This window comes from Salvelinus namaycush, chromosome 17 (genome assembly GCF_016432855.1).
Source record: "Salvelinus namaycush isolate Seneca chromosome 17, SaNama_1.0, whole genome shotgun sequence".
Classification (NCBI taxonomy): Eukaryota; Metazoa; Chordata; class Actinopteri; order Salmoniformes; family Salmonidae; genus Salvelinus; species Salvelinus namaycush.
In genome coordinates this window covers 7,756,095-7,778,648 of record NC_052323.1, presented here as the reverse complement: position 1 = coordinate 7,778,648, position 22,554 = coordinate 7,756,095, and the positions used below count along the sequence as shown (strand labels likewise).

General features: G+C 44.4%; 1 protein-coding gene across 2 annotated transcripts; it reads right to left on the bottom strand.

Moving 5' to 3' along the window:
* Positions 1 to 406: 406 nt before the first annotated feature.
* On the bottom strand, positions 407 to 22,554 carry LOC120062253 (TBC1 domain family member 9B-like). 2 transcript variants are annotated; one of them, XM_039012078.1, is made up of 22 exons: positions 22,276 to 22,554; positions 20,635 to 20,745; positions 20,342 to 20,460; positions 19,828 to 20,056; positions 19,201 to 19,459; positions 18,664 to 18,871; positions 18,169 to 18,366; positions 17,542 to 17,712; positions 16,769 to 16,919; positions 13,622 to 13,836; positions 11,026 to 11,143; positions 10,480 to 10,765; positions 10,136 to 10,265; positions 9,785 to 9,883; positions 9,304 to 9,372; positions 8,624 to 8,864; positions 8,324 to 8,389; positions 5,040 to 5,111; positions 4,598 to 4,648; positions 3,946 to 4,005; positions 3,740 to 3,831; positions 407 to 3,647 (listed from the first exon to the last, which is right to left on the bottom strand). In XM_039012078.1, the coding sequence occupies exons 1-22, from the start codon at positions 22,391 to 22,393 to the stop codon at positions 3,015 to 3,017; spliced, it is 3,696 nt and encodes a 1,231-aa protein (XP_038868006.1). In that variant the 5' UTR covers positions 22,394 to 22,554; the 3' UTR covers positions 407 to 3,014. The 2 variants fall into 2 exon arrangements, with proteins under 2 accessions (XP_038868006.1, XP_038868007.1); XM_039012079.1 differs by lacking the exon at positions 4,598 to 4,648.

The window sequence follows — 22,554 nt, the reverse complement described above, 5'->3', positions numbered from 1 at the left end:
GCAGTAGTACATAGGAGCTAGAAGCAGAACTACCATATGTCGGCGCCATCTTATTGAAGCAGAACACAATCAAATATATTGAGCGCCCTCTGGCATTGGCTAAGTGCAGAGTTATTAAATGGACGCAAGCATGAAGATGTAGTACTATGTTGTTCAATTAAGCAATAAGGCCCTTAACCATGGTATATTGGCCATATGCCACAAACCCCCGAGTAGCCTTATTGCTATTATAAACTGGTTACCAACGTAATTAGAGCGGTAAAAATACATGTTTTTTTCATATACATTGTATAATGTACAATAATTGGATTAGGAGTGGTCAATCTTCTGTCTGCAGAGCTAAAAACAAACTATTAATATACCCAAAGGGTGTAAGCCTGTTCTATTAAATAAAACCACCAAGTTATTTCATTCAGTATTTTAATTTATTACACAATATAGTACAGTACTGATCAAATACAATTTAAAATGCAAGTTTGTGAATAAACATCTCTTACATGGATACAGTAATGACATAGCTATAGGTGGATAAACAGACTTAACAGCCACATAGGCTATCCCAGAACCCCAAAAGATCCAAAACTGCTTCCTCGTTCTTTGTTTTCACATTTAGCAAGTAGTCTGCAAGGTAAACAATTAAAATTAGTCATTTTCATTAGATATAAGAAACATATGCAGATGAAAAGCAAAGAATATACAAAGAGAAAGACAGGTTGTGTGTGCCAACATAAAATAATCTACATACCATTTGATTAACTGGGACTTTGGGGCTGAGCGCAAATAACACTGATAAATTTAACTAGGGGTATAAAACTATCTTACAAAGTGCCAATAAACTTGGTATGTAATGCTGCAAACACATTCCTTGGGCAATGCTGGACTGTTGTTTGGTTATACACAAAGGGCCAGCCAGACAACCTTTTATGTCTGGTTTTAGTGTCATAGAACAGTTCGGAGACCAGTATTGAGCAGTGCCAGCACATTTCTCCACTGATCTCAGACCTGTCTGGATAACCACAATGGAAACTAAAACTTAGGAGCCTATAGCCTTGTACAACAATCCCTAACTCCTACTTCTCTAGTGTTTTTCAATCTGAAGTTCTGAAGGAACTAGATAGGTGTGAGCAATATGACCGATAATCCCCAAACCTCATCGGGACTGGAGCTACCATATTGCTTACATCTGTCCGGCTTCTTCCGAAGTCGGGGGGGGGGCGGCGAATGGTTTAAAGACAACGGATTCTTAAAAATATACTTTTTCGGGCCAAACATAAAAAATAGCTGTTGACAAAAGTAGACATGAAGAATGCAAAATATCTATGTTTGTGATGAATGTGGGCATGTAGTCAAAGTAGTGTATGAAGCTTATCTCTGTTAAAACAAGGTTATGAGTGTAACACTTTTCTCAAATCCTTCATAACATAAGACCAATTTGAGGCTATATTTTTATCAAGAAACAACATTAATACATTTAAAAGCTTTGAACGATAGAAGATAATACGAAAATGATATGCAGTAATTTACAGCTTGGGACTCCTATTGGCGTGAAGGAAAAGCATTACATGGGGTTTTAGCAAGTGTCTCGAGACTGAAATGTAATGGGAATCTGTTAAAATAGTATTTGCTTGCAGGAAATGTTTCCTTACTGCTATTCTGAAATGACAGAAGCAGTGCATTTCAGGGGTAACCATTGACCACTTACAGGTGGTCAATTTAACTCCGGCCCGAATACAAAAGATACAACTGACTCACAGCTAGGCCTAGTAACTGTAATGGGAAAACTATTGTATTTCTTTGGGTAAAACAATATTTGAGGTAATTTGATGAATGACACATAGCGCCCCATGAGTGTCTGCTTTGAACTATGGGTAAGAGATACTGCCTTGTTTAAATTCAAGAAGGGCATTCAATGAAAACAATGCTGTTTGTTGTGATGCTCCAACTCTGCAGATTTTAGCCTCACAGAAGTCCCTCCCCAAAATGCCAACACTACAGTATCCCTGTGTATATGCCAACCTACCATTACAAAAAGAGTCCAATCAGGTCCTGGCAGGCGAGTCACCAAATGAGCGAAGCGCCATGCATATATGAAGGCTGCAGATTAATTGTTAGTTAGTGGCGGAGGGAGGACTCTCCCAAACCACACCAATGTGTTACCATGAGTTGTACTATAAGACTACACACCCAAAGGTAGTTTAAATAACCGACTGTAGAAATGGGACTAATGAAGCAAGTACTGGCCAGAGAACAGTGGTAACGCAGACATTCTCCCAACGTTCTAAGAAAAACCTACACAAAACAAAAACAAGCAGTTTCTAAAATCTAGTTCAGTCTTTTTTTAAGGCTCTTTCTTTCTTTAGTTTGAGATGGCTGTGGATTTCACAGACATAAACGTATATATGTCTCATATGTCTTATACATGTCTCATATAGGTCTTCCAGTTGAAATCTTTTATCCACAGCTTAGATTGTGGTCCGCAGTGTGCTAGGAGAAGCAACAGAAATACAGTTGAGTACTAACACGTTTAACTCTGATATCCTGCACCAATGTTCCTCTGCACAACATCCCATCCTTAGATTAGCCACTACACTTCAAGGGCAAGTTTCCCAGACAAATATTAAGCTTAGTCCTGGACTAGAAAGCATGTGAAATGGAGAACCTCTACTGAAAGTGATTTTTAGTCTAGGAACAGGCTTTGGTTGAATCTGGTTCTGAATGTATTAGGGTTGATGTAATAGGTTGTAAATGTTTAGGGTTATGTGGCTTTTATCCAAGGTAAGAACCGTTGGGCAGACTCAATGCTTACAGACTGAATACTGTTGCAATAGATATTTCCTATATATACACACACATCTGGTTCTGTAAAAGGATGACAATCACAACAGAGATACAGGTCTAGAGCTCCCTGTGAAATGGGAGTGAGGCAAGGCCGGACGGTAACTCGAGTTGGACAGTGATCGGTTTCCCCTACGGGTGAGAAATGACAGTGAGTGTTGAGTTCTGGATGGGTCCACTCAGGTCGAGAGCTGGGCCAACTCGTGGTCGCTTGACGAGCTCACCTGCCTCTCCACTCCCCTTTGCATCTTACAGGTTGCCATCCTTGCCTGAATGTCTCCCTTCTTCTCAAAGTAGTCCACCAGGGGAGGCTCGGTGAGCATCGATGCCAGCACCTGCTCGAAGGTGATGGACCAATCGCCGTCCAGTGTGCTGCCTCGCCGCTGCTGGTCGCCGGCGCAGCCAATTAGGACTGTGTCATCGGCGATGTCCTCGCACTGCAGCGAACCCGTGCTCACCATGGAGTAGGACGAGACCGACGTGTCATCCTTCACTTCTTCGTCCGACGTCTGCTGGGGCGGCGTTTCCAGCTGGGCCTCCGCCAAGGCCTTGCAGACCAGGGACTGTCCTGAGCTGCTTTCCCCATTCGACGCTTCTTTTTCGGGCTGGGGCAGTTCAGCGGCAAGGGTGGGAGCCTGGGTGTAGGTGGTGTCGGTTGGTTTCTTGGCGCCGTTGTTGGTGAACTTCTTGCCCACCTCTCCGATGCGCAGCAGCAGGCTGGCCACAGTGGCGATGGCGTGGTAGAGCTCCTGCTCCAGTGGGTCCTCGCTGAACATGTTGTACAGGGTTTTACACAGCTCTATGAACTGCTCCTGTAGGGGACACACAGGGGATCAGTCACAGAAATGGCTTCTCCAAGTGTGCATGAGTGGTCAAGTTATGGTCATCTCTCAGTAATGTGTACCTGGTTCATCCTGGGAAGGTCTTTAATGGTTTCAATCTTGGGCTCCTTCTCCTTGGCCCACATCCTCAGGTAATACTTATAGTCCTTCACCTCTGAAACAGACATCACATTATTACACTGGATACGTATAGCAATACAGCTTGAATCCTGCAGAGGAAGAATATCAATACTGCAGAAAGGTAATTAACATAGGGAGTGAGCCTCACCTTTCTTCTCCTCTGCATCTCCGCTTCCCGACGCTTCCCCAGCCTCTTTCATCTCCTCTCCTGCAGATGAAGACAACCACCATCATCATGTCCACAAAGTCACTACTCAGACCATCCTCACCAGTGTACACACTACACAGTGACGGGGGGGTAAAGTGGGTTATCTAGACAGAGGTTGGAAGGTGTGTGGGGGGGGTTTGATGTTTGTATTAGTTTGTGAGACATTCACTTCACGGAAGATGAGGTAAGTCAACTAGCCCACAGATACTAGGAGGGTAACAGGAAGGGATGGAAAGTCCACGCTCTGAGATGCAGATACCACAGAAAGTCAGATAAAGGGAAAGATGTGATGTCTATCACACCAGAACATTCCAAAGAGAGCCCAGAGTGGACTGTACCAAGTGTACAGGAAGAGGAAATGAGGGGGGGGCCCACTCTGTATAAAGTTGTGTAATCTGCTGGTATGATGGTGTGCTCTATCACATGGCGAGGTTATTAACAGGTTAGAGTGTCCTCTGTGAACTAAAACTAATAATTGTTTCACAAATTTGTAGATTGGAATATTAGATTGACTATTCTGCCTGAAGACAGCGTGGCCAACATTTTGTTGATCAAACGTGTCTTAGTGACACAGAGTCACAGAGAGACAAACCTGAGGTCACTTCCTGCACCAGGAAGTCCAGATCAGACAGGAAGGGAGATTCTGGAGCGTTGAGAAGAAAACAAAACGAGATAGGGAGAGCAAGAAATTACAGAAATGAGAGAAATAAAAGAGCAATATAGAGAAAGAGATTAAGACAGAAAGCAAGTGAGGGAGGAAACAGATCCAACAATACCATGAGAATGATGATAACACACATTGTCAGTTAAATCAAGTAGTAGGAATCCATTTTCCATGCACACACACACATGCAACGGAGCAGGACTGTAGGAACCACTCATTGCCTCAAGAGGAAAACCTAAAACGTCAAATATCACATTTACATTGTGAGCAAACTACAGTATGAGAGATGGGTTACCAAGTGTGTATATTCCCCCTATAGAAGTATAAGAGTTTATGCTCTACGCATATGTCAACAGCAATGTGTGTGTACCCTGTGGACTGTCATCGTCAGTGAAGAACTGTGCAGCCTCTAGTGCCGACTCAGCCTCCTCTGGACACAATGCTGTAAGAGAAACAAGAAGCATGTTAGCACTAGCATGTATTTGTCATGACTGTCCATGGGAGGATCCATATAGGTCAGATCAGTTTGGCAATAAATAACTTCAGCCTGACCCCTTCTTAACTGCAGGTGGGGGGGGGGGGGTGTTGACAACTCACACCCTGTTGTAAATCAAGGATTAGAACTTTAAGCTATCTCCCTCTCCAAATTCACACAGGAATGTGCCTTTGTTCCACAGACGTTTTCCCCGCCGAAACTGGAACACGTTCTAAAGCGAATACTGGAACAATATTTCTAACATAGAACGTGGGGAATGGTCAGAGGTGATCAAAAGAATAATAATGTCATTTCGGTTGTTATTTTGTGATGTCATTAAATATGTTATAAAGTAAATACTGTAACGTGAAAAGTATATACACTACATGTATGAAGTCACCATCCTCTGTTGTGTATGAAATATGGTGAGTGTTTTTGTTAAGAGAGGGATGTGTTAGAAACTATAAGACGAAATTGTTTATACACTGCTCAAAAAAATAAAGGGAACACTAAAATAACACATCCTAGGTCTGAATGAATTAAATACTTTTTTCTTTACATAGTTGAATGTGCTGACAACAAAATCACACAAAAATGATCAATAGAAATCAAATTTATCAACCCATGGAGGTCTGGATTTGGAGTCACACTCAAAATTAAAGTGGAAAACCACACTACAGGCTGATCCAACTTTGATGTAATGTCCTTAAAACAAGTCAAAATGAGGCTCAGTAGTGTGTGTGGCCTCCACGTGCCTGTATGACCTCCCTACAACGCCTGGGCATGCTCCTGATGAGGTGGCGGATGGTCTCCTGAGGGATCTCCTCCCAGACCTGGACAAAAGCATCCGCCAACTCCTGGACAGTCTGTGGTGCAACGTGGCGTTGGTGGATGGAGCGAGACATGATGTCCCAGATGTGCTCAATTGGATTCAGGTCTGGAGAACGGGCGGGCCAGTCCATAGCATCAACGCCTTCCTCTTGCAGGAACTGCTGACACACTCCAGCCACATGAGGTCTAGCATTGTCTTGCATAAGGAGGAACCCAGGGCCAACCGCACCAGCATATGGTTTCACAAGGGGTCTGAGGATATCATCTCGGTACCTAATGGCAGTCAGGCTACCTCTGGCGAGCACATGGAGGGCTGTGCGGCCCCACAAAGAAATGCCACCCCACACCATGACTGACCCACCACCAAACCGGTCATGCTGGAGGATGTTGCAGGCAGCAGAACGTTCTCCACGGCGTCTCCAGACTCTGTCACATGTGCGTGTGAACCTGCTTTCATCTGTGAAGAGCACAGGGCGCCAGTGGCGAATTTGCCAATCTTGGTGTTCTCTGGCAAATGCCAAACGTCCTGCACGGTGTTGGGCTGTAAGCACAACCCCCACCTGTGGACGTCGGGCCCTCATACCACCCTCATGGAGTCTGTTTCTGACCGTTTGAGCAGACACATGCACATTTGTGGCCTGCTGGAGGTCATTTTGCAGGGCTCTGGCAGTGCTCCTCCTTGCACAAAGGCGGAGGTAGCGGTCCTGCTGCTGGGTTGTTGCCCTCCTACGGCCTCCTCCACGTCTCCTGATGTACTGGCCTGTCTCCTGGTAGCGCCTCCATGCTCTGGACACTACGCTGACAGACACAGCAAACCTTCTTGCCACAGCTCGCATTGATGTGCCATCCTGGATGAGCTGCACTACCTGAGCCACTTGTGTGGGTTGTAGACTCCGTCTCATGCTACCACTAGAGTGAAAGCACCGCCAGCATTCAAAAATGACCAAAACATCAGCCAGGAAGCATAGGAACTGAGAAGTGGTCTGTGGTCACCACCTGCAGAACCACTCCTTTATTGGGGGTGTCTTGTTAATTGCCTATAATTTCCACCTTTTGTCTATTCCATTTGCACAACAGCATGTGAAATTTATTGTCAATCAGTGTTGCTTCCTAAGTGAACAGTTTGATTTCACAGAAGTGTGATTGACTTGGAGTTACATTGTGTTGTTTAAGTGTTACCTTTATTTTTTTGAGCAGTGTATAAAACTGTGCACAGCCAGTAGTCACCACCCCTTGAGTGAGGTCAGAGAGCGTGTCAGCCTCACGAACCACCCCTTTTGAATGAACTGTATAAAACGGTGGGTTAAGAATTAACATATCAGGCCAGAGAGGCATGTAGCTGCAGTTCACTTCTAAAGTGGTTCAAACTCTGAAATCTCAACGAGGTTGAGGCGAGAAGCTCACCTCCCAGACAATCACTGGAAGAACCAAGACATCTACACGCAAATACATTCATGATTTCTTACTCCAAACGGTGGCAGTTCGTGTGCAAAGTATATGGTTACTGTGAAAGTAGTTTCTAAAGTATTGTATCTCTCTCTCGACCTCTCTCTTTTGTAACAAGCCGCCATATTGTGTTAGTCCGCAAGGGAACTGTTTCGTTAGCTAGTAAATAAATAAACCAATTTGTGTAGTACTGAATCATAAGAAAGGCTCGGCTTTTTGCAGATGCAGGAGGCTACGACTGTTCAGAATGATGATATGATACGAGGTTATGATTAATAAGTTGACTGTTTATGGATGTAACCTTTAGAGTTTAATTCAGGAGATGGTAAAAGAACCACTCTCATGGTGCCCCAAATTCCTATTGAGTTAATAGTTGCATGATTAACTTAAATTGGGCAACAAAACATAATTATTTGATTAGATAAATAGCAGTCATCAGATTAATGAAAGTAAAGTCACAACATATTATTATAATACATACACATTGTCATACATTCCTCCAACTGCTCAATTGTTCTTAACTCTTACTTTTCTTAAAACTGCATTGTTGGTTAAAGGCTTGTAAGTAAGCATTTCACGGTAAAGTCTACACCCGTTGTATTTAGTGCATGTGAAAAATGTAATTTGATTTGAGAGACAATTCTTCTCTCATGTGCATACTGTCCCTATAAAAACACACCACCCAAAGCACAGGGTCACAAGAGTGTGTGCTGGCTGGCTGCAGGCTCACATCCTCTGCATTTATTGATTCACTAGAACTCTTGTTTCTGAGTGACAAGTCTGAAGCCAAATAGTGAGAAGTCAGAATGGGAGTGTCAATATCCTGCAGTATGTCTGCAATACATTTAGCATAGGTAGGTTAGACTGTTATTGAACCTGAAGAGTTGTTTTTCCCTGCTTACCTGGCGGCAGGTGAAGTTTGTACAGTAACTTCAGTTTCTCTGTCATGTCTCCATGGTACATCCCACCTGATGGGAGACATATGGTTGGTCAGTTACCCAATTGGTGGCAGAGGTGGGATCCATGCTAACTACAATCTTATAATCAACCAGTCAAATTAGGCACTGGGACTTATCCTTCTACAAACTAGCACATAATTGTTCTCAAAACCACAGCCGAAAACATCAATGTTGTAATGCATGTCAGTTAATATCTTCAACAACAGTAAGTTGCGATTCCTTAATTCAAATCTCCAAACTCACTCAGGCCCGTGACAAACTCTTTGAAGTTGATGAGGCCGTCCTTGTTGCTGTCCAACAGGCGGAAGTGGCGAGCGGCCAGCGTGACGGTGTGAGTGCCACACAGCCAGGTGCCCAGTGCCCCGAACAGCTGGCAGAACTGTTCCAGGTCGATGCGGTACTGCTCCAGGTAGGGCAGGCTGGGGTCGTGGCGCTCCGCCGCCGTGCAGCTGGCCCCCCAGTAGCAGCTCATAATGTGCTTGGCCTGCAATGGGGAAGGGGAGTGGGATGCAGTTCAGAGGTGGTATTAGCTGATTGAAACAGTGAATGGATTGTCCAATGATGCTTGACAGTTGAGGGACTTGAGCTAACAGCTTGATAGTGATGGCTTTTGTTGAAGGCTTTCAGGTTTACACTTGTTTGGAGCATGAGCCACAACTTGTTTTGTTCTCAGTCGATTGATAATGGCTCACTTGGTTGCACAACACCTAACATGTGACAGCTGTGTGACCTGTTATCATCACCGCAACCATGACTAACATGGCAAAACAAGCAACTATTATTTACCACCCACCACACTAAGTTGCCATGCCTGTGTTTAGAACATTGCTCACAGAGAACTTACTGAATAAAATGTTGAAGACCAGTGTTAGGTAATGGTGTAAAAAGCCACAGGGGCGGTAATAATTACACCAATTTCTCACCTTGAAGAGAACATAGAGTTCTTCTAGCTCCTCGATGCTAAAGGCTGAGTCGGTCATGATGGCCCTTACCTGTGGACAGACACACAGCTTTACAACAGACAGAGAAACATCTCTGGCTATAGCACATTGGACCAAGTAGGAACAGTAAGACAATAGATCATTATTATTATTTGTGGCTCAGTTGGTAGAGCATGGCGCTTGCAACGCCAGGGTTGTGGGTTCGATTCCCACGGGGGGCCAGTACAAAAAAAGTATGAATGTATGTACTTGTAAGTCGCTCTGGATAAGAGCGTCTGCTAAATGACTTAAATGTAAATGTAAATTATTAAGTGAAGGTTGGAATGGAGTCTAATGTAGACTAATCTCAATGCTATGAAATTCAGTTGTCAACGTCAAACTACAACCGTCAACGCAATGAGATCAAGAAACCAACGTCACTAAGCACTTCAATCACAGTCACTTCTTTGACATATGAACTCACCACACTCCTCTTGGCAGTGTCCTCCAGCGATTGGATAACCTTTAACCTCTGCTTGAACCTCATCTGCTCGATGACATCAGCACGCAGACTTCCAAACTTCTGCTCAGGGACACAGAGAAACAGAGGGAAAAGGCAGGTGTTAGAGAATTGTAGTACAATAGAATTAAAATAGCTTTCAATAGAGTAGGTTACAAATGTATCCCGAAGTCACTGATTTGTAGAATCTACATCAATCTCTCCTTGTTCTATGCGATTGAGTAAACAAGCGAGTTGTGTTCAAGAACGAAGAATGGAATTTTCCATGAAAAAGTAATTTGGCTCTACTAGTCATGCTGGGAGCACTTGTCTTACGTCATAGGATGACTTGATGAGCTGGAACACGTCAATCTCAGGTGGTGGTTCATCACCACTGGTCAACAGGGCATGGAGGTGGGGAATGGGAGGAGACACAGTCTGCTTGTTGACAACATTGTCCAGGTACCTGAGAGAGTGAGAGAACAACCACTAATTCTCAGTCCAGCGCAATATGGCTATAGCTTCATCAGTCCAGAATGGTAATGTCACCATTCATAAATAAAAATGTTAAAAAATTAAGGTTTCTGTATAGTTACACTATAGTTACCCTTCCAATGAAACATTTTGGCTACATAATGTGTGGTGTCAATTCCAAGAAACACTTGAAATCCCCCACTCACCGTCCGAGTATGGTCATGGCCTCTCCCTCGTCGGTGCAGCCCAGCAACGTGTCCATGTTGGCGTGCAGCACGGCCAGCGCCACCTGGAAGATGACCTTGATGCCCTCGTAGAAGAAGCAGTCGACCAGGAGCACGGCGCTGTCGAAGGGCATGACGCTGAGGAACAGCGTGAGGAACCAGGAGAGGGAGATGGTGGAGATGACGCCCAGCTCCTGCATGTGCTCGTAGAGGAGGGGGAGGCACTCACGAGTCAGCTCCTCAAACACGCCTTGGTCAACGAGAGCACCTGGGGGAGAGGGAGAATTAAAAAAGACATCCATACATATCTAAACCTACGCATCAAGATTGGGTTCAAGTCATTTTAGGAAGAGAAGTAAAATTGAATTCATACAATGAAAAGTCCTTAAAGAAAATTGGAAAACTGAATCGACCCCAGCCCACACCAACTACTGAGATCTTCTCACCCTTAGAACCGTCAACAATCGTTCTATTTCTATGGTAATTAGTGGCTCTGTACTTCTATTGCCAGTCTTAGCTGTCACTCACCCACAACCCTGGTGTTGTAGTAGTCAGGCAGCATCCTCTCACACAGAGCCACCAACAGCCAGAAGGCCTCCTCCTCTGTACAGTACAGCAGCAGCACCGACGTCACAATGTTCATCGCCTGGAGAGGACAGGCATCGATCATTGTGTACTCTTCTGCTTGTGAAGCATCACAAATGTTATTTCCTGTTCCTGAATTTCTAGTTCCAAGTTATTAGTCGTATGTACGGGATACGCATGATATACATCTTCCAATGAAATGCTTACTTGCAGGTTCTTCCTCGACAAGTCAACGACAATAAGAAATAATACGAACTAAGTAAATGTCAGTAGAATAGAAAGCATTTTAGCATAAGAATAATACAGGAAAGCACAATTTATAGTCCAATATTTACATGTGTATTTGGGGAAGGGGGGATAAGTGTATACATTGAGCAGTATAACAAGAGTCTGGTAGCAGCAGTTGTGATGTGTGTGTAGCATGGATGTGTGTCTGTGTGGTTGTGTGCTAAGTTGCGGAGAATCAGAGCAGGTGGTCAGTCCAGTTCACGTTCAGACAGTCTGATTGCTTGTAGATAGAAGCCGTCGCTAAGTCTGTTCGCATCAGACATCATGCACTGAACCTGTCTGCCCGACGGTTTGGACCATTGAGTGAGACGGGGGACACACATAAGAATTAACAACAAGACGACAAACTGAAGAGAAGAAAGAACGAGACAAAAACAGGCAGACATAATAAGCTTACAGTAAAGAATAGACCACCAGACTACGGTAGTTTCTTTGCAAGGTTTCCGTTAGCCGGTAATAGCCGGCTTTTGGCCGATTAAAAAGAAAAGCCAATAAGTAAAATTGTCCTTTTTCACCTATTAATGAAACACCAGTTCATGTAAATACATTTGACTGGTCATGCTTATCCGTCTATAGGTACATTTGCATAACTTAGTGGAAATACATTGGCACCTGTACAGTATATTCGTTATGCATCTTATTTATCAAACATGTCTAGCATACAAATACAAAACCTTTGAGCGGAAAATCTGTCAGAGCGCGAGAGCTGCTGCTGCTGTTACAACATCTCAAACAGCAAATGCATAGGCAGGCCTCATCAGCGCGTCACACGCCACTTTGCAATGAGCTGGAGGCAGTATGCTTTTTGAAAACATATACTTAAATTGTTTGGAACCTGAACGTTTTAATACATACGAGGCATTACCTTGCTTCAAAGTAGCCTAGCCAAAATCTGACCATATCAGTGGAGGCAATTATTTTATATTAACTTTCTTTCATTGTCTTGTAGCCAAAGGCACAATCCTAATCAGATTAGCAGCCCATGCTAGTTGTTGCATATTAGATCTCCCCGCTTTCCACATTTCTAACAGATATTTTCATCTCTGTTACTTGAAACCACTAGCATGTGCGGTGCCTTTTTGACAATGTTTTACCCTCGCTAATAGCATTATGGAAGAAACATTTGCGCATAGCCTACTGCCTTGTGCGTATTGATGCGAATATAACGGGAAGAAATAATCAGTTATCAACATTTTAAGCTAAACGTTCTGATCTGTTGCGTCAGACTCATTGCTTTAAAATGTTTTATTATAATAATGTAGCCTAGGCCTACAGGTTGTATGAATTTGGGATCTATCGTCCAAAGTCTATTTCGTTCCCGACAAGCTGACCAATAAATTAGGTAAACCATTGTGGGATATTAAATTGACATTAGCTAGTGATTTTGCTATTTGTTACTCGTCTTTTTGGCTGAGGAAAAGTAAATGTGGACAGTTATTCAAACATCTTCAAAGTTCACATCCGAATTCGGTAAGAACCGCACATTGTTGCATCCTCGTCTTGCATGTTCTGTTAATATGAATTACCATAATCTAAATGTGATTTCTGTCATTCTGAGCACCGTGGGTGGATGCCTTAATCAGGTTACTCACCCAATACATATGGCTCTGGCAAATTTCTGAAATGTCCTGTGCCACATTTTTTTAATGGCAAGCCTGTTTCACTGTCCCATATAATTCAAGCACTATTTCCAGGGAATGCTTAGGACGCTAGGCCTTCGTTCCAATCTCATTATCAGCTTGAGGCTTTCCATGTTTGAGTCAACTCAAACAGTCGGTCTGTTTCAGATGGCATTTCCAGGAATTTAATTCCACTATAGCATTACATTGAGTTCTTTCAACTACTTCAAAGCATCCAACTCAATTGCCCACTCTCTGGAACCAAATTCTACACTCCAGAGAAGTTTCTAAATATAACAGATCGGTCTAAGTAGCCAACTCTAAAACAAAGTGTAAGAAATCTCATAACATCTCACAGCCAGTGATCATGTTAATTGGTTTTAACGTTTAACAACAAAAAGGAACCTAACAAGTTTCCAACATCACTAGGCAAGCTCTATCCTGGAACCCACAAGGAAAACAGAAGAGAGGGCACCCAAGAAACACCTGGCAGCGGGAGCTTGAAGCAGACACCAAAAGATCTGGCATAAGATGGAACAAGACTGAGTGTGATGGAGAGTCGTTGACGGCCTATGATACTCCCTGGAGAGCAACGAGCCTAATAAAGTAAAGTTTTTAAAAAGTTGCCATACCTGGCAGTATCCTATGCCAGGGTTGCGGCAGGCGTAGGCGGTGAGGACCCTGCGGAGGGCAGCGATGCCCATCTCATTCTGGAAGGCGTGGTGCTCGGGCATGGAGCGGTGCAGGTCCCTCTCAATCTCCTCCGTGGCCAGGGTACAGCGGCCCATGGCCTGCTCCACCAGCTCAGCATAGTAGCCAGGGTGGGTGGCCATCTCATTCTGAGCTCCTGGAGAGGAGATGGATGGAACTAAAAGGGTTAATTCAATGTGAGAGATTCAGTCCATATGGATTTGTCAGTTGGCAAATTATCTAATGTTTAGATCCTATCTGTTGTATGACTGGTAGTTTGTTTGTTGTATCAACAAAAACATGGGCTAACTTTACATATTTGCTAGAAAACACAAAGTCAGACAGATTCCTGAAAACAGACTAGTCATTGACTCTCATTCCAGATATCATTGCAGGACACAATCCTGGTCACTGAGTGCTATCATTTTACATAGAGGAAACAGCCAAAGCATGAAAACACATCCACATAGCAACACAATCCAGGGGTTCAGTTTCTAGGTTCTCCCATTATTGCGTAACCCTTGCTTAGCTAGGCCGCATGACTCAGGAATCCAGTTGGTCAGCTGATACCAGATGAGTCAGAAAGGAATGACGGAGGGGAGGGGTCAGCTTGGTGACGTTGCAATAACAACACTTCCTTAGTCAATATGGCAACAGAGACAATGAAACGCATTACCTTCAAGTCACAAGGTAGGAGTGAGTGCTTTCCTTGAAACCAACAGATTGCTGATGTGGATGTACACTATATACACACACACACACTAAAGCATGTGGACACACATTCAAATGAGTGGATCTGGCTATTTCAGCCACACCCATTGCTGACAGGTGTAAAATCGAGCACACAGCCATGCGATCTCCATAGACAAACATTGGCAGTAAAATGGCCTTACTGAGGAGCTCAGTGAGTCAACGTGGCACCGTCATAGGATGCCACCTTTCCAACAAGTCAGTTGGTCAAATTTCTGCCCTGCTAGAGCTGCCCCGGTCAACTGTAAGTGCTGCTATTGTGAAGTGAAAACATCTATGCGCAACAATGATTCAGCCGTGAAGTGGTAGCCACACAAGCTCAAAGAACGGGACCGCAGAGTCCGGAAGCTAGTAGCATGTAAAAATAGCAACATTCACTACCGAGTTCCAAACTGACTCTGGAAGCAAAGTCAGCACAATAACTGTTTGTTTGGAGCTTCATTAAAATGGGTTTCCATGGCCGAGCAGCCGCACACAAGCCTAAGATCACCATGTGCAATGTCAAGCGTCGGCTGGAGTGGTGTAAAGTAGGGTTGGGCGATATTACGATATAATCGGAAATTAACTATGTTTAAAAGACATTGATGGCAACAACATTGTGATGTGACAATAGTTTATATTACACACACACACGCTACTTGACCAAGAAAGAGAGTAATGGTAGTGCTGCATCAGAGGACCTGGCCTCCACAATCACACAACCTCAACCCAATGGGGATGGTTTGGGATGAGTTGGACCGCAGAGAAAAGCAGCCAAAAAGTGCTCAGCATATGTGGGAACTCCTTCAACTGTTGGAAAAGCATTCCAGGTGAAGCTGGTTGAGAGAATGCCAAGTGTGTGCAAAGCTGTCATCAAGGAAAAGGGTGGTTACTTCGAAGAAACTCAAATATAAAATCTATTTTGATTTGTTTAACACTTTTTTGGTTACTACATGATTCCATGTGTTATTTCATAGTTTTGATGTCTTCACTATTATTCTACATTGTAGAAAATAGTAAAGATAAAGAAAAACCCTGGAATGAGTAGGTTTGTCCAAACTTTTGACTGGTACAGTATATATTATTTTAAAAAAGGAACAGACGATAGATTACCCTATTTGAACATGACTGGTACCGCTGGAGTCGGGCAGTGCAGAACAATGCAGTTCACAGCTGAGCGACACGCCAAATGACCTACCGATTCCTATTTGCCATAGCCTCTTTCATAAATATGTCGGTAGACTTAGCCTACTATTAACACCATGCAAGAGTTGGTTATGGTTCTCCTGGCATCTGCCAAACCCAGATTCGTCTGCCGAACTGCCAGATGGTGAAGCCTGATTCAGCACTCCACAGAACACGATTCCACTGCTCCAGATTCCAATGGGCGGCGAGCTTTGCACCACTACAGCCAACACTTGTCATTGCGCATGGTGATCTTAGGCTTGTGTGCAGCTGCTCGGACATGGAAACACATTTCATGAAGCTCCCGAAAAACAGTTATTGTGCTGACATTGCTTGTTGCAATCAAAGACAGGCGATTTTTACACGCTATGAACTGACTAGTTGTAAAGGTGGCATCCTATGACGGTGCCACATTGAATGTCACTGAGCTCTTCAGTAAGTTCATTCTACTGTAAATGTTTGTCTATGGAGATTGCATGGCATGGAGATTCCAAATCCTTTAATTTGAAGGGGTGTCCACATGCTTTTGTGTATATAGTCTATATTCAACCTTCAAACTCTGCCATTCAAAATCACCATGTTTGAAGAAACCTTATAGGCTATTATTGAATGCATTTGTTTCTATTTGGTAAATTATCTACCTCACCTTTACAATCTACAATTCTGTTGAATTCATGGTACAGGCCTACTGCTTTCTGCTAGCTCCACCTAAACCAAACTTTGACCCTCAAAGCTAGCCTGTAGGTGATTAGTGGCGTCTTTGAGAACTGGTACAAGAACAGAAACCATACGGAGTGAGAGTTCCTCTGCAATGACACCTACTTGTGGTTGGTGGTTTGAAACCCCACAGAGGTGCTGCCAAAAACAGCACTAAGAGTGCATCTAAGAGTGCATCTAAGAGTGCATCTGTGCTAGAGTAGGAGTGGCCTAGTGGTTGGAGCCATCAGCCACAGACTACACAGCCAAAGCAGAAGTTTAGAAATGTAGCCTGACTTCCACCAAAAAAACTGAGTGCAATGACTGCATATTGGGATGCTCCAGTTAAGACATTTGGTAAATAAAGCATGGTATCTATGTGGGCTAACCAAAACTCTGCCATGAAAGGCATATGCTCTTTGGGGATACATAGGCTAAGAAAATTCTAGAAATTGAATTGTAGAAAACAAAATGTCTACCTGAGAAGAGCAGCCACAGCTCCCCTCGGAGGCTCTCAGGGATACCGTTGAGCACCAGCTCTCTGGTCTTGGAGGTACGGTACATACACACCCCCCTGCCAAACTCAAAGAAGTGGATGTTCCACGACTCCTCTTTCATTTTCTCCTTGGTCTGAGGAGGAGAAAGAAAGAGAGAGAAGGGGGGGGGTGTCAGTATATCAGTATGACCTAAAAAATACAAAGACATCAAGCTAAAGGTATGTTATAACAATATAATGACATTGGTGATCAATGACTAGAATGCTGTAAGGACATGGTGTTTATGCTCCTTTGGCACCATGAGCAAAGCAACCAACGTCAAAGAGCTAAGACAAAGAATGGCGAAGCGAGCACTGTTTCCAAATGAGCCAGGCATGACTTGCAATCCTTGAGTTTGGGAACCTAAAGCAGAGCTAGATAGATCGATCGATAAACAGATGGTGGCCTTTAAGTGTCAAATTTCAAGCTTGCCTATGCACACACTTGGTTAAGATAGTATTTCCTCTCGTGTAATGTTAACCATGATAGGAACAGAACCATAGACACGGCATACATTAACCTACATTCTAAAGCATCAAACTCGGTCTACATCTCTAGGTAGGGACAATAAAAATATTGTTCAGAAAGGATCACTTCTCCTTAAAAAAAACAGAGCACACTGAAGTAATAAAACCCTATAAAAAAATGGGTAGGATATTCTAAGAGCATAAGACAGTCTAAGCCGTTGACGTGGGTCTGGCTGGGGTTGGACTCACAGCTTTGGGCCCGTGGTCCTCTGGGTCATCCTTCTGGTAGATGCGGAGCAGGCCCTGTGTGGCTGTTGGCAGGCTGGGGCTGTAGTGGCGCCCCTGGGACGGTTCCCCTCCTGCGCCCGTAGGTGTGGGGAGGCTGGAGGAGAGTGGGGTGGTACTGGGGCTGGGAGAAACCTGGGGGGAAGGAGGAGATAGTGGATTTAAAAAGGGGCGTTATCAGCTAAAACATACCAGCTGGATATCCTGTCATGCTAAAAAGAAGTAAGGCGAGAGAGAATACAAAGACATTTTGATATACAGAATGTAATCAACGAATGCATTCAAAAGAAGTCATTCTAGCAAAAGCATGACCGTGAATGAGTAGTCATATCATATTAATGTCATCTAGAACGTAGCAGAAAACGTCAAAAAGCCATATTATGGATCACAATCTCATAGGGTTGCAAAATTACAGTAACTTTCCCCAAATATTCACAGAATCAGGAGTGAATAAGCAGGAAATCTGGAATCCCCCCTACCAGGATTTCTTGAAAACCTGGGAATTTTGCAACCCTACTCTTTCACGACAGAGTGTTACTGACAGATCAAAGGGCCCACCCAAACAGCACACGTCCCCTCTGATTGACTCACTGAATAGCCACCGAGGGCCAGCGGGTGGCCGTCGCTCCACAGCTTGTCAGGTGTGCGCTGCAGGAAGTCGGAGATGCGCTGGACCAGGAAGTCGCGGTCTTTGAGGTTGGCGAAGAGGAAGGTCATCTTGTTCTTGGTGCTGATGGACACGGGGCAGGGCAAGACGCTGCTGCTGTCTGCCTTCTCCACAATGGACACCTAGAGAGAGAGGGAGTGAGGAGAAAGAGGGGAAGAGAGAGAAAGGGGTGGTGAGAGAGAGAGGTGGGAGAGTGCCTTGTTTATTTACTCTAATGTACAACTGTAAGAACATTAGGCACATCCCACGAGGGTATGTCACCCATAAAAAAAGATGGACAGAGTGAGAAAGTGAGAGTGAAAAAGATTGCCAGAAAGAGAAAGGAAATGAAAGAAAGAGGGAGGCAGGACATAGGGAAAGAGAAACAAGATGCCCGAAAACAAAAGAAAGGGGCATGCTTGCGTTGTGTGTGTAGGTACCTCTCTGAGGGGGATGATGAGCTGACAGAGGTCCTCCTCGCGGCTGCAGAAGCAGATGTAGTTGTTGGAGACAAACAGCTGGCCCACAATGTGCATCTTGGCGAAGGGCGTCCACAGCGTGCAGTCTGTGTGTCCATCCAGGCGCTCGTCCGGGGTCAAGCGGAACAGCGCCCGGTAGCGTTCGTTCTTGGCCCGTGCGTCCAGGTCCCTGAAGTTGACATCCAATAGTGAGAGGAATAAATTAGCAAAGTTAGATAGATACAGTAAATATATACACATGAAAAAAAAAATGGTGATTTATCGGTGAGATGCAGAAAATTGAGGACTGTCATTAACAAAATCTGGTGTGTTAGGAGGAACAATAGACACTGTGCTGCCTTTCTTGACCTGAATTGCCTACCCCTGTTCTCTGGAGGTTGAACAAGCAAGTTCTTGGAAGAACCCTCCATTTCATTGAAAACAGGTGTTCGGGAAAATTTTGGTCAGAAAAATAAGGAAATTCCCGACTCATCTCTCTTGAACCTTGAAACCTCGTACCTCTTGAGTGCCGAGACGTTCTTGAGCGTCTTGCATGCCTTGGGCAGCGTGCGGTCGGCGGCGAAGCCCTCGTTGTCCAGCAGTTGGCGCATGGCGATGGTGGCCAGCTGCTCCATGAGCTTGAAGGTGTCGTTTATGTTGAGGAACATGGAGAAGTAGTGTTCCGTGTGCCGTGTGCTCACCCGCACACTCTCCGGAAACACCAGCGTGGCGTTCTTCTCAAGACGTGTCACCTCCGTCCACTGCACCACCAGGGTCACTATAAGGGGAGACGGGAGGAGACAGACAGAAATGGATAAGAGGGAGAGAGCAAAGGAAGGGGGCAGCAAGCAGGCAGAGATAGGTGTACAATAGAGAGGAAGAAACAGCAGAAAGGGAAGGAAGAAAGGTAGATTTCATAGAATTCCATTTGTCGGGGGTTACTGCTGCAACATTCAAGTGGGGTTACCTCTACACCCGCACAAACTCAATACTCTATGTCCTTTCACACACTCTCTCTGAGCCCCATTATCGTCTTCTGTAACCTATCTCATAAGATTCCTGCCCATTTCATTCATTCTTAGACACACATGCATGCTCACACACATCCTATGCAAGCATGTCGGGTGAGCGAGCACACACACTCACCTTCTTTCCCCAGGAGGAAGGAGTAAAAGCAGAGGTGGTTGACGCTGAGGTAGACCCAGCCCTGGCGGGGCACACGGCCCTTCCAGTAGCTACAGGAGTAGTAGTTGACCAGCTTCTCCTCGCCGGGCATGCCAAACAGCTTCCTCATCTTCTGCTCGGCCTCGCGGAACTTGCCAGAGTCCTCGTCCTCCTGGGCCGCTTTGCTCTTGTTCTCCTCGGCGATGATGCCCTAGATAGAAAGAGTGAAGGAAGAGGGAGTTCAGATTCTATGCCGACGTGCATGAACACACGCATGCCACTTAGAATGGGCATGAATGGCATTTTCCGGATTGCGTGGATTTTGGTCAATGTGACAATGACGCATAGATCTGCTCTTAATAGAGGAACTGAGTCAGTAGCTTACATAACACGGGAAAACCAATTAAGACATAGGTTAACCCAAGGTTTGACCATAGAATTTGAATGTGTTCTAATTCTAGGAGGTTGAACTATGCTTTGTGGCAGCAGTGCCTACCGAGACCTTCCCCTTGACGAAGGTGGTGATGTCTTCGTCGTTGTCGAAGATGGAGAGCGTCTGGAGCAGGTTGGTCTCCAGCCACTCCCAATGCCCTGTGATCTCCTTCCGGGAGGAGCCTGGGAAAACAGTATTTCAGCACCACAAGGAGAGGTCTCTTTAGACCTGATGATAATGGATAGCATTTATGTAGTCCTGATGCTTTTACACAGTTGTATTTAAATAAGCTAGCGTCAAAACAATTTGGCTATCCCAGAATATTCAGAGGTGTCATGGCATGGTTTTGCACCCACCACAAGCGATGCTCCAGAAGATCTGGGAGTCCCCTGTCTGGTGCAGGATCCTATAGGGAGCCACTCTGGCACTGGAGTCCAGGACCACATCCATGGTGCCCACCAACAATCCTGAAGAAAAACAGCACAACATTTTAGGCATGAATCCCAATAGGGGACTACAGGTCAACCATGCAAAATATGAATAGCTGGCTGGAGGAGTCCTAACTTTGCATGTGTGACTTTTAACCTACTATCTGGGTAAACAAATGTTATTTGGTTAAGATCTGAATTGACATCAATTTTTTAGGGGGTGTGTGGAAGTCCAACACCTGTTGAGGCCCAATGTCTGATAATACAGACACGCATCGAAACTCACATGTGCACGCACGTACACATAACTCAATCATTTCTACATGATGTACTATTTCATAGCCTACATTTTACTGTCTTATGTGAAGGGTTAATGTGTACTGTAGGCTAGCCTTAGACCTGGCGTATGTTCCTAGAACTTGTCAGCAACACAGCTGCAGTGGTGCTTGTTGCTTTTAGACAAGGACTTGGGGGAGAGATATCTAAATCAAAGGGAAACATCATAAACTCCTGTGAATGAAAGGCCACTTGTGTTGGGTCACCTAAAATGAGACTTGATCTAATTCAGTACAAATCTAACTAAATTATGAGTGTTGGACTAGATAGCTTCCTAGCCTAAAGAGTTCTTTAATATGAAATCGTTTTTCATTACATGCCATTGTTGTTATCTTTATTACTAGAATTACAGAAGATAGCTAAAGTTAAATATATCTGGTGTTTTATGATAGCGTCCAAATTCAAAGTGGGAGGCTAATCCAACGGCAATGTTTTGGTCATATGGCAGGGCTAGCTAGCAGACTCTCGGGTTGGCTAAACTAGTATATGGTCCTTTGAAGACAACTGGGAACTCGGATAAAACGAGGTCGAATCATGACGTCAGTGATCTTCAGGTCGGAGTCAGTGAACTCCAGGTCGGGAAAATCGAAGCTCGAGAAAGAGGCCCGAGTTCCCGACTTGGATGACCTTTCAAAACTACCAGTTGTCTTGAACGTAACAATAGTCTACTAGCTGTGTAAACGTTATTGTTTAGTGATGCATTTGAGAAAATGTACATAATTCAAACGCAATCAAAACAACTTGGAACTGGAAACTCGAAAATCTCAAAATGCACACTTCAGTGCGTCACAGACAACTGGGAACTAGGGCAAAAACGAGTTCCGACTGGTATTTTTTATTATTTTGAGCGGTCTTCCACCTCGGAAACTCGGGCATCTTTTTAGAGATCCGAAATGAAGATCACTGACGTCATGATTTGACCTCGTTTTTCCCAGAGTTCCCAGATGTCATGAAAGCACCATTCTAGCAATCATTATAGCTATCAATTCTGTTAGCTAGTAGTAGCAAAGAGCGAGCATGGTAGGTGAAGAAAAACAACGCTAACGTTAATTAGCTAACAGTAGTTAGCGCCACTTTTCCCCACGTAGACACAACAGCTAGCCTGTGTGCTAGCTATCTTGCTAATACCCAAGCCTGCTAACTAAAGCCCTCGTTACTAATGCAAGACATTAGCCAACACAAATTATATTTTTCAGAAAGCAGTTATACCAAATAATTGAATTTCATAGTTACCAGTGATGCCCCCTCCTTTGCCATGGCCCTTTCTCCGCTGGAGAATGAAAAAGGGGTTCGCCCTTTCGCTCACCCACAGAGCGTTGGCCAGCAACACCTCCTCCGGAGTTATCCACATTTTGAATTACCTTTTGCCAAATGACGCACTTATACTTGGATATTATGCTGCACCGTGTACGTTAAGAGACTTTACACAGGCCTGTTTTGCAGACGTGTTGCCTGCTGTTTTGAGCTCATGTCCGCGGGCAGTCCGTCTGTGCAGCTGTCTGCTCTGTTGTG

Bases quoted from the DNA above. Each gene is read 5' to 3' on its own strand.
- LOC120062253 (XM_039012078.1), bottom strand. From the start codon at position 22,393: ATGTGGATAACTCCGGAGGAGGTGTTGCTGGCCAACGCTCTGTGGGTG. The intron at 18,872-19,200 runs GTACGAGGTTTC...TGTCAACTTCAG, and splicing joins AACGTCTCGGCACTCAAGAG to GGACCTGGACGCACGGGCCA. The intron at 10,266-10,479 runs GTGAGTGGGGGA...TCACTCTCTCAG, and splicing joins GCCATGACCATACTCGGACG to GTACCTGGACAATGTTGTCA.